Here is a 9,691-nt window from a genome sequence, read left to right as displayed (position 1 = left end):
AATTACATTTCCTAATCATCAAACGCGCCACTGAGCATTTTCATAGATACTCCTTGAGAGGGGGCAGCACTGGGCTAGCATGCAGGGTGATGTCAACGATGGCTTCGTCCATATCCAATAGGCATCTAAGTGTTGTTGGATGGACGCTTGGAAAGTCACTGTCATAGTTGAAAACCCTTTATTTCAGATGCAGCAGGTGTAGCTATTTAGCTAGGCCTACTGTTTCATGTTGTTTGGACTGTTGTTTATAAGACAGTTGCTAAGATGAAACTTGGCTGTTATTGTTGCAAATACTATTATTTCGGATTTAGCAGTCAGGATAACTAGCATGCTAACTGGTTAGATACGGTAACTCTGTGTTATGGTTAGTGTTATTACCTTCTTAGTATCTATCTTCAAATTATTTTCAGGGTGTATTACAGTTAATTGGTGACAATGACATTAACATATATTTAGCATGACATTCATGCATTATTTATAATATATTTACAACCCAAAAGTAATGTGAAATGCACTCATAAGTTATGACATAAGCTTCATTTGGGCTTGATAGCCAGCTAGCTAAGCAAATTGCAGGCTAATGAGGCAGAGCATAGCATAATGGGTGAAGATATGCACCCTTGGAATCGTAATATGCTGTAGACAAGGGCAATAAGGAAGCTTCAAAATAACAAAAACAAGGAATTGTGCAGTATGACTAAGAAAACCCATAAAACATAAAAATGTATAAAAATCTTATACTAAAAGCATAATAACCCGGTTATAAAGAATTATCCTTTAAATAGAACCATGAGGAAACCTGCAGGAAATGTAATGCTGAAGAACTGAAATTTCCACAGAAGAATATTGTTTATTAATGTTTTTGGAACCATTTCAGAACATGACTGTAAATAGAACCACAAGGAAACGTTATACTGAAGTACTGAAATTCCCACAGAAGAATGTTGTTACTTAACCTTCTCTGAAATATTTTAGAGCATTCCTAATGTCAAACCAGTTGGAGAACGTTCTTAGAGCATTGCCAAAATTGAAATGAAATGTAACCATGTTTGAACTTTTAGGAAACATCCTGTTAAAGTAATGAAATGCCAAGAAAATAATGTATTTTTGTTAAGTTCCTTAAATGTGCTGAAAATGTTTCACAGACAAACAACTATCTTGCACCATTCCGAGAAAGTTGTGGGAAGGTTGTATGCAAAAATAGCCATAGGACAACCACGTTCTCACCAAGCTCTAGGAAACATATGGTTCTCAGAACATTATGTGCTAGCTGGGTTGTCCCTCTGAAATAGCACTGCTTTCCTATAATGCCATGAACAACATTTTAGTTACAATAAAACCATATTCAGCAGATCGCAAATAAAAAATAATGTTGTTATCAGTGTTTTGCATAAGAGATATGCTGTTTCTAGTGCATTTGGAAAGTATGCACACCCCTTGACTTATTCCACATTTTGTTGTGTTACAGCCTGAATTCAAAACGGATTAAATTAAAATAAAAAAGCCCACCCATCACACAATATCCCATAATGACAAAGTGAAAACATGTTTTTAGAAATTTTAGCAAATGTATTGTTAATGAAATACAGAAATATCTCATTTACACAAGAGTCAATACTTTATAGAAGCACCTTTGGCAGCCATTACTGCTGGGAGTCTTGGAACAAAAGCTTTCCACATCTAGAGAAGAATGTAATTGCTTTGCTCCGTTTTTTGCAGTATTACTTGAGTCTTGTTGCAAACAGGATGCATATTTTGGAACATTTTATTCTGTACAGGCTTCCTTCTTTAAGGTATTTTGGAGTAATTATAAGGTTGTTGATCCATCCTCAGTTTTCTCCTATCACAGCCATTAAACTCTGTAACTGTTTCAAAGTCAACATTGGCCCTAATGGTGAAATCCCGGAGCAGTTTCGTTCCTCTCCGGCAACTGAGTTAGGAAGGACGCCTTTATCTTTGTTGTGACAGGGTGTATTGATACACCACCCAATGTGTAATTAATAACTTCAACATGCTCGAAGGGATATTCAATGTTTTATTTTTTACCTATCTTGGAATAGGTGCCCTTCTCTGTAAGGCACTGAATAACCTCCCTGGTCTTTGTGGTTGAATCTGTGTTTGAAATTCACTGCTCGACTGAGGGACCTTACAGATAATTGCATGTGTGGGATACAGAAATGAGGTAGTCATTCAAAAATCACGTTCAACACCATTATTGCACACAGAGTGAGTCCATGCAACTTATTATGTGACTTGTTAAGCACATGTTTACTCCTGAACTTATTTTGGCATGTCTCAACAAAGGGGTTGAATACTTATTGACTCAAGACATTAAAGCTTTTATTTAAAAAATATTTGAAAAACATAATTCCACTTTGACATTATGAGGTATTGTGTGTAAGCCAGTGCCAAAAAAACGATTTAATCCATGTTCAATTCAGGCTGTAACACAACAAAATGTGGCAAAAGTCAAGTGGTGTGTATACTTTTTGAAGGCATGTAAAATGCAATGAAGAATTTACCTAAGTTGATTCCTAGCTCTCGTCTAGATGGTTGTAGTTCTGATTTGGGACTCAATTGCGATCAAATCATGTGATATTTATACAATGAGCACCTTCCTTATATTGAGTTGCACACCTTTTGGCACACAGAACAGCCTCAATTCGTCAGGGCATGGACTCTACAAGGTGTTGAAAGTGTTCCACAGGGATATTGGCCCATGTTGACTCCAATGCTTCCCACATTTGTGTTAAGTTGGCTGGATGTCATTTGGGTGGCATACCATTCATGATACACACGGGAAACTTTTGAGCGTGAATAACCCATCAGCGCTGCAGTTCTTGACACACTAATACCGGTGCGCCTTGGCACCTACTACCATACCCCGTTCGAATGGGCACTTAAATATTTTGTTTTGCCCATTCACCCTCTCCCACAATCCATGTTTCCATTGTCTCAAGGCTTAAAAATCCTTCTTTAACCTGTCTAATCGCCTTCATCTACACTGATTGAAGTGGATTTAACAGGTGACATCAATATGGGATCATAGCTTCCTTTTCATTGTAAAGTGAAACTGTTGAACACCTATCCTCTTTAGTGAGTGGTCAGGTACAGTGAGGCTTGAGAGAAGATGTTGCAGTTTTAAAGCTAATTTCCTGCAATTCTGCACCTTTTGGCATGAGGCTGAGAGAAATGTTTGCAGTTGTAAAGCTAATTTCCTGCAATTCTACACATTTTGCTATCATATGCTATCTGGGGGTATGTCTTTTCATTTTTGTATTTTTAAAATGTATGCTGATGACCTCTTGGGGTCCACTAAGGTCCCAAAGTATCCAATGCTGACCTCTAGTTATAAGAGCATCAGAACTTTCACAAGCATCATGTGGGTCCCATATCAGAACATCCTCATTCTGAGAAGAATTGTTACTATTGAAAATCAGGAAATTAAAAATGTGGTGCTTTTTACAGTGCAACATAATGTAATTTCAAATAATATTTGTTATGCTTAATAAATGGGATACGGAGTGGCGCAGCGGTCTAAGGCATTGCATCTCAGTGCTAAAGGCGTCTCTACAGACCCTTTTTCGATTCTAGGCTGTATCACAACCGGCCGTGATTGGGAGTCCCATAGTGCGGCGCACAATCGGCCCAGCGTCGTCCGGGTTAGGGTTTGACCGGGGTAGCCCGTCATAATTTGTAAGACTTGCCTAGTTAAATAAAGGTTCAATAAAATATATGGTGTGTTACGGCTATAACATGATTCAAGTACATTTTGAACATTTGAATGCATGTTGAGTCTAAGCATACAGGCAGACAATGCACATGTGCATGTGAGGTGAGTGAGCCTGTGATAATTAGCAGAATCCTCCTCCACACAACAACATACTGCCTTCCTAATCCACTGACTCTGCTTCCATTTGACCGTTTTACAGAAAGCCCTCCAAACTTTCTATATTCATCCATAAAAACATAGATTTTATTCACCCATATATTATTTTTTTCCCACAAACATGAGCGTGCACAAATTATAGACATATAATGAATCCAAAGATATGAACATAACACATAAAATATTCGATTAATTTCTCTGCTAATTCAACACATACTCTTTTCTTACACGTCATGATAAATTCAATGAAAGCACAATTCACATTCAACAGATAGGTAGACTACAGAAGACAGATGGTTTCATATAAACATTTAGAGCCACTGGTTTGCACTGCAATAATTCACTTAATCCATAATGACACTTGAAACACCAAAAACCAAGTACAGTTGAAAACTAATCGAAATGTTTTGATTAACCAACTACATTTATCCTATAGCTCCATCCCACGTGTGTGCCCCGAGCGTGTTTTATCTTTAAATCGACTGAGATTATTATCTAATTCTTTAGCAGCTAGAAACCAAAAATAAAACGCTAATAAACTCATTCTCAATGCAGATTCAACACATCCACACATAAGTGAGGCCTATGCACAGCTCATTTTCACAAGGGCTGTGCTAACCTTGCCTGATCGAACCTTGCATGATATTCACTGTTTCAGAGATGATCCATTCTCCAAGGACACTACATTACCCCCTTCCTAGTTAACACAAAATTTCAGCACTGAATACTCTACACTATGATTATAAATTTGATTATTGCACATTGTCATCAAGAAGGCAAAACAAAAAAACGAAGTAAAACAATTACACAGTATCCCTTATGCGCTGTCAATCAGTCTGTCATTACGCGCCTATGATTGATGAGAGTATGACCAAATGTAAGGTATGGGCTACAGAGGTAGAACGTTCTTATTCTTCGACTCCATATTTGAATGCCTCGATGAGCCCTTCTACTGAGTGAATACAACCAGAAATGCTGCATATCCCCCCTATGACAAATATGGCGACGTCAAAGAACACGTGGTGCCATAAAAGTTTCCTCCACATCAGCTTTAGATGAAAGAGAGCTGGGAGAAGGAAGCACAATCCGGCGCCGGTAAGACTCCCGGTGAGGCCCATGAGGAGTGCGAAGTGAGGGACAAAGATGGCCATGACCAACGTGAACACCACCAGGAGGCACCGGAGACCCAGTCCCCAGGACTTAATCCTTCCTCCCGGGCCATAACAATCAGGGAATATGGCGCGCCCTCCATCCTGGAAAAAAGACTTCTCCAAGACCTCTACAGCAGCGAAGAATGGCAGCGGATATGACAGCAAGGCCTTAGCCACAAGGAATAGGTTGACCACCGCTCTGATGGTGGACGGCAGGTTGTCCGTGATGACCTCTTTGGTGGCATCTGCCCAAGTCAAGTAGGCCACCAGAGCGAACAGGCCCTTCAGGACGCAGGCTCCAATGTGGGTCCAGTCCATCATGCAGTGGAACTCGCTTGGCCTCTGCATGTTCCCCTCCAGCGAGGGCAGGAAGATCTGGGACGTGTAGCTGAAGACGATGATGCCAATAGAGATGGGGAACTTCTTGACATCAATATAGAATTTGACTTTGTCCCAGGCCCAATCGCGGGCTCTGGAGAGGCAGTAGGCTATTACCAGGATGTTGATGACGAAGTGCGCGATAGTGCAAAGCAAGCTGAACTTGGACACAGTCTTGAGGCTCTTGAGGAACGCGCAAGGCAAGAGGGCGGCCGTGGCGACTACAGACCAGGCCTTCTGCGAGACCGGCAGATTGGGGAAGCTGTTGACCATCAGATTGCCACTGACCACCACGTACAGGATACAGGTCATGACCAACTCAATGATCTGAGCAACGTTAACGATATGCCCGCCCAGAGACGGGAACCGTGGCTGGCAGCACGCGTTGGCGATGTCCACGTAGGAGTCCCTCACGCGCACCAGAATTCCATCCTCGTTCTCCTCATACAGACACGCAATAAGAATCTTTCCGGTGTAACAACATACAACAGCCGCAAATATGATTAGAAAGAGTCCGAGGTATCCTCCGTGAAGAATGGCGTAGGGTAACCCAAGGACGAACATCCCCTGCGGATACACAAGCACAGTTGAGTAGTAATGGTCATGGTCTTATCGAAGTGACAGGCTCCCCGCCCCACATATACAAGAAATGAATGACATTCAATGTTGCATAATTATAACAAACAGCATTTATTTGCATAATCATATGTGTGAAAATCTAAATGTAACGATTGGAGTTGGGAGAAAAAAGTATAGATCTGTCGGGCACAAAGCGTGCAGGCTCAGAATTGGAATTTGATTTGAAACGATGCTTATTTTTTGTTGATATTAATTTATAATGTAAAAACTAAGATATTTCCTCACCAAGACCGGATTTATTTTATATAATCCACTGTGAAATGTTATCAAGAATAATGAAATGGCCCTTATTGTGCCTGAGGCTAATCCAAATAATTGTATTCATTCCAGATGGAGTTGGGTCTGTTTTTTACTGATAGGAAATAGGCGATCTAGAATAGATCCCTATTTTCCTTTAAAATCTCAAAATGCTTCGTATTTAATTGACATCCTCGTCCGATGAAATGAAGGCAAATGCCATTGTTTATGTTTAAATATATATATATATATATATATATATATATATATATATATATATATATATATATATATATATATATATATATATATATATATATATAGGAATCACTCGTTTTAAATGAGAGATTTTGAAAAAAGAAGCCATAAAATAGGACAATTCATTTATCTGGAAGAAATAAATGAAAGTATATTTTTACAAGTGAATGTGAAAAATTATAGTCGTTTTAAATGGAAATTGGGGTCTTCTGAATGATATAGCGTAATGCATTGTGCTCTGAAATGATATGTATGGCGTATATTCCAAGGCGATTGTTGACAAAAGGCCTACATTGACGTAGTGACAATATGTTCATGTCATTCTTCAAATCATTTCTACCTGAATGGCATTGGTGACGTTCCACCCCGCTTCCCAAGACGTAATTTTGGGTTTGACCTCTGATGCCAACTCGTTACACGCCCCAGTGTTCTTGATGGAGGAGGATGATGGGCCCGTGCCATCTCTCTGGTAGTGGCTGTCTCCCTCCATCAACTCGTCTCCTCCGTCCATCTCTCCCCCTTCCTCGTCGCCCTGCATGATGTCCATCTGCATGCCCTGCCTGTAGTCATAGTCCAAGTCATCGCAGTCCGCGAACCCCAGACCCTCTTCATCTGTAGCGGCCTGGAAACCCAGTCTGGCGAACACTCCGCTGACCTTGGCCTGAGACTTATTGGACACTGTGTTGGCTGCATTGGTCAGCTTGTTGCCGATCTTGTGTCGAATTAAGTGAGCCATTGTTGTGAGATAAAATGTGAATATTCAGATATTCATTTGGATCAAATTTGAAAATTGTTGAATAAATACATGCAGTGTGCTTATGAGCTATTTTGGCTGCTGTTGTTGTGAGAGAAAGATAATCATGCCTGTTGCCAAGACGTATCGACGTTGCTCTTAACGACTGCCCAACCGTTACATCCACACAGGCTGTCGTTTAAAATCCCGTCTGTTGGTCTTGATTATCCATGTCACTCTCAAATCCCTCCTGTCACTTTCTTGGCATCAGAAGAAACGAAGTAAAACAATTCATCCTCATTCAAATTGATCATGTTGCTTAATGTGATCGAATGTCCCTGTTTGTGACCTCTCCATGCAGTTGTCGGTGTTGGTCTTGATGTTGCGCTCAGTTTTGCTATAGCCGTGACAAGTGCAAACCACAAGCCGCAGAATCTTAGAGGGGGACTAGGCACGTGTCCTCATAGACTGCCAATGCAATGACTTGCTCAGCATGCACAAACCCCTCATGGTTCTGAAGCGGTGTGTGTGTATGTGAGAGAGTGAGAGAGTGCGTGAGTGAGTGACAGAGAGAGAGAGAGAGATTACTTTGAGATTTTGGAAGGAGAAAAGGGTGTTTGTTACCAGAGGCATGGATGCTAGCTCCTACGATTCATTTATACCAAATATTTAACTTATTCGAATAAGCAAATTTTGCATATTTGATTAGGCTTAATTATTTTGTTTTGTTTTTTTTCCATTTTTTTTTTTCAATTTGATTCATTATTTGTTCCAATAATTTTTCGTTATGCTTGTATTGATCCGGCAGAGATAATATAAGTTTCATATAAATCTAGTTTCTAATTGCAGACACGTATGTTCGTTTCAAAATCAGACATTAGGGAGTTACACTGCGAACCATTCATAGGCCTATATCTCACACACACACTGTCTTAGTCTTTTTATTCCTAATGCAAAAACAAATATCAGAGGTGTAAAATCACTTTAATGTCTATGGAGTAAATATAAAATATTTAAATATCAAAGCCTAGTATATTCGTTAGATTATTTATTTTTGTGTTTTAGTTTAATCGCTATACGAATTTGGATCCAAAGTTGTGTTTCATGCCCCTTTGACCCAAGTAGCCAATGCACTTAAACTTTTTTTTTAAATGTAGCCTAATTTATAGCAAAACAAAACTTGTTTTAATATGGTCTCTTATTTGTTGTCCGAGCATTTTAATCGATAATAGGCAACTTACTACCCGCTACACCTGCGTAGCCTAAGTACAGTTTTGTTCATGGAGTCAGATACTTAAAAATGTAATAAATTCCATGTTTTTTCAGCTGCTAAATTAGAGAGAATGACCCGCGTGCATCGGCATGAGAAAATTCAACTCGTTTCCGCATTGCAGAACCTTGGACAGGCCTTGCTAGTACCATTCTTTTTAGGTAACGTTTCACTGACTCCTTCGGTGTCATATGCCAAAGAGTAGGTTACAAGGAGTGGAATGTTAGCTAAAAAGACTGGTAAGCCTACCCAGACTAGAGCTTGCGTTTGCGCATGTGTGCTATAAACTGTCTGTAATGGCCTAGTACATTTTAAATGCCCCTGTAGTTTTACAGTATATTTCCAATGTAGCCTACTCAGAATGACTCAATTCCTCATGGTTAGGTGGCCTGGAAACCAAATGGCTAATATATTATGTCGGGTGTCTTGAATACGCATGGCATTTTAGTTTGATTCAACACTCATGTCATGTGCGTCTGCTTTATAACTCCCAAATTACGATATGACATTAAAATGCAGAAATATTTAAGAAAATTAAGAAGAATAGGCTAAATCTCTGAAACATTTGATGCCTCCAACAGTAATCCCTCAGATGATAAGAGGCACCTCATATTTTCCCTAGTAATCGGTTCCGACACGTCACAACGCATTGCAGTATTACTGTCGTCAGGTTTTGGTGCCTGCGTATGCAAAATGTGCTCGAGCACATTGTTGAAGAAGAGGACTTCAAAGCATTTCTAATGTTTCCTTCTTTTGGAATATATTATGAAAATGAATGAAAGACGCAACTGCCATTTTGCTCGTGTTGAATTGTGAGTTGGTAAGAGACAAAAACGTGAAAGACAATGAAAGCTCTAAATTTAGTATCAACCCAGAGGACAGAGAAAGTTCCACATATTTTTATGCTTGGCATAGGCTGCTTTGCCATGCTGCCATTTGTGTTCAGGCATGCACAGTGTGTGTGTGTGTGCATGTATGCATGTGGCTCACCCACCCTTGTGAGATAGGGCTAATCTCTATATGTGTGTGGAGGCACATGTGTGTGTGTGTGTGTTTAGTGGAGGATAGTGAGGAAAGAATATTCCCCGGAGAGTCCTTGGGGCATCTCAGTGACTAAGCCTCCCTCCCCCATCATG

At 39.9% G+C, this 9,691-nt stretch overlaps 1 protein-coding gene across 1 annotated transcript; it reads right to left on the bottom strand.

Annotated features, from left to right (window-relative positions):
- Positions 1 to 830: 830 nt before the first annotated feature.
- Positions 831 to 7,801, bottom strand: LOC110532052 (vesicular inhibitory amino acid transporter-like). The gene is made up of 2 exons (XM_021615650.3): positions 6,893 to 7,801; positions 831 to 5,985 (listed from the first exon to the last, which is right to left on the bottom strand). The coding sequence occupies exons 1-2, from the start codon at positions 7,286 to 7,288 to the stop codon at positions 4,798 to 4,800; spliced, it is 1,584 nt and encodes a 527-aa protein (XP_021471325.1). The 5' UTR covers positions 7,289 to 7,801; the 3' UTR covers positions 831 to 4,797.
- Positions 7,802 to 9,691: the final 1,890 nt, after the last annotated feature.

Source organism: Oncorhynchus mykiss, chromosome 9, assembly GCF_057628025.1.
Source record: "Oncorhynchus mykiss isolate SJ-2025 chromosome 9, ASM5762802v1, whole genome shotgun sequence".
Lineage (NCBI taxonomy): Eukaryota > Metazoa > Chordata > Actinopteri > Salmoniformes > Salmonidae > Oncorhynchus > Oncorhynchus mykiss.
This window is presented reverse-complemented; position numbering and strand designations above follow the sequence as displayed.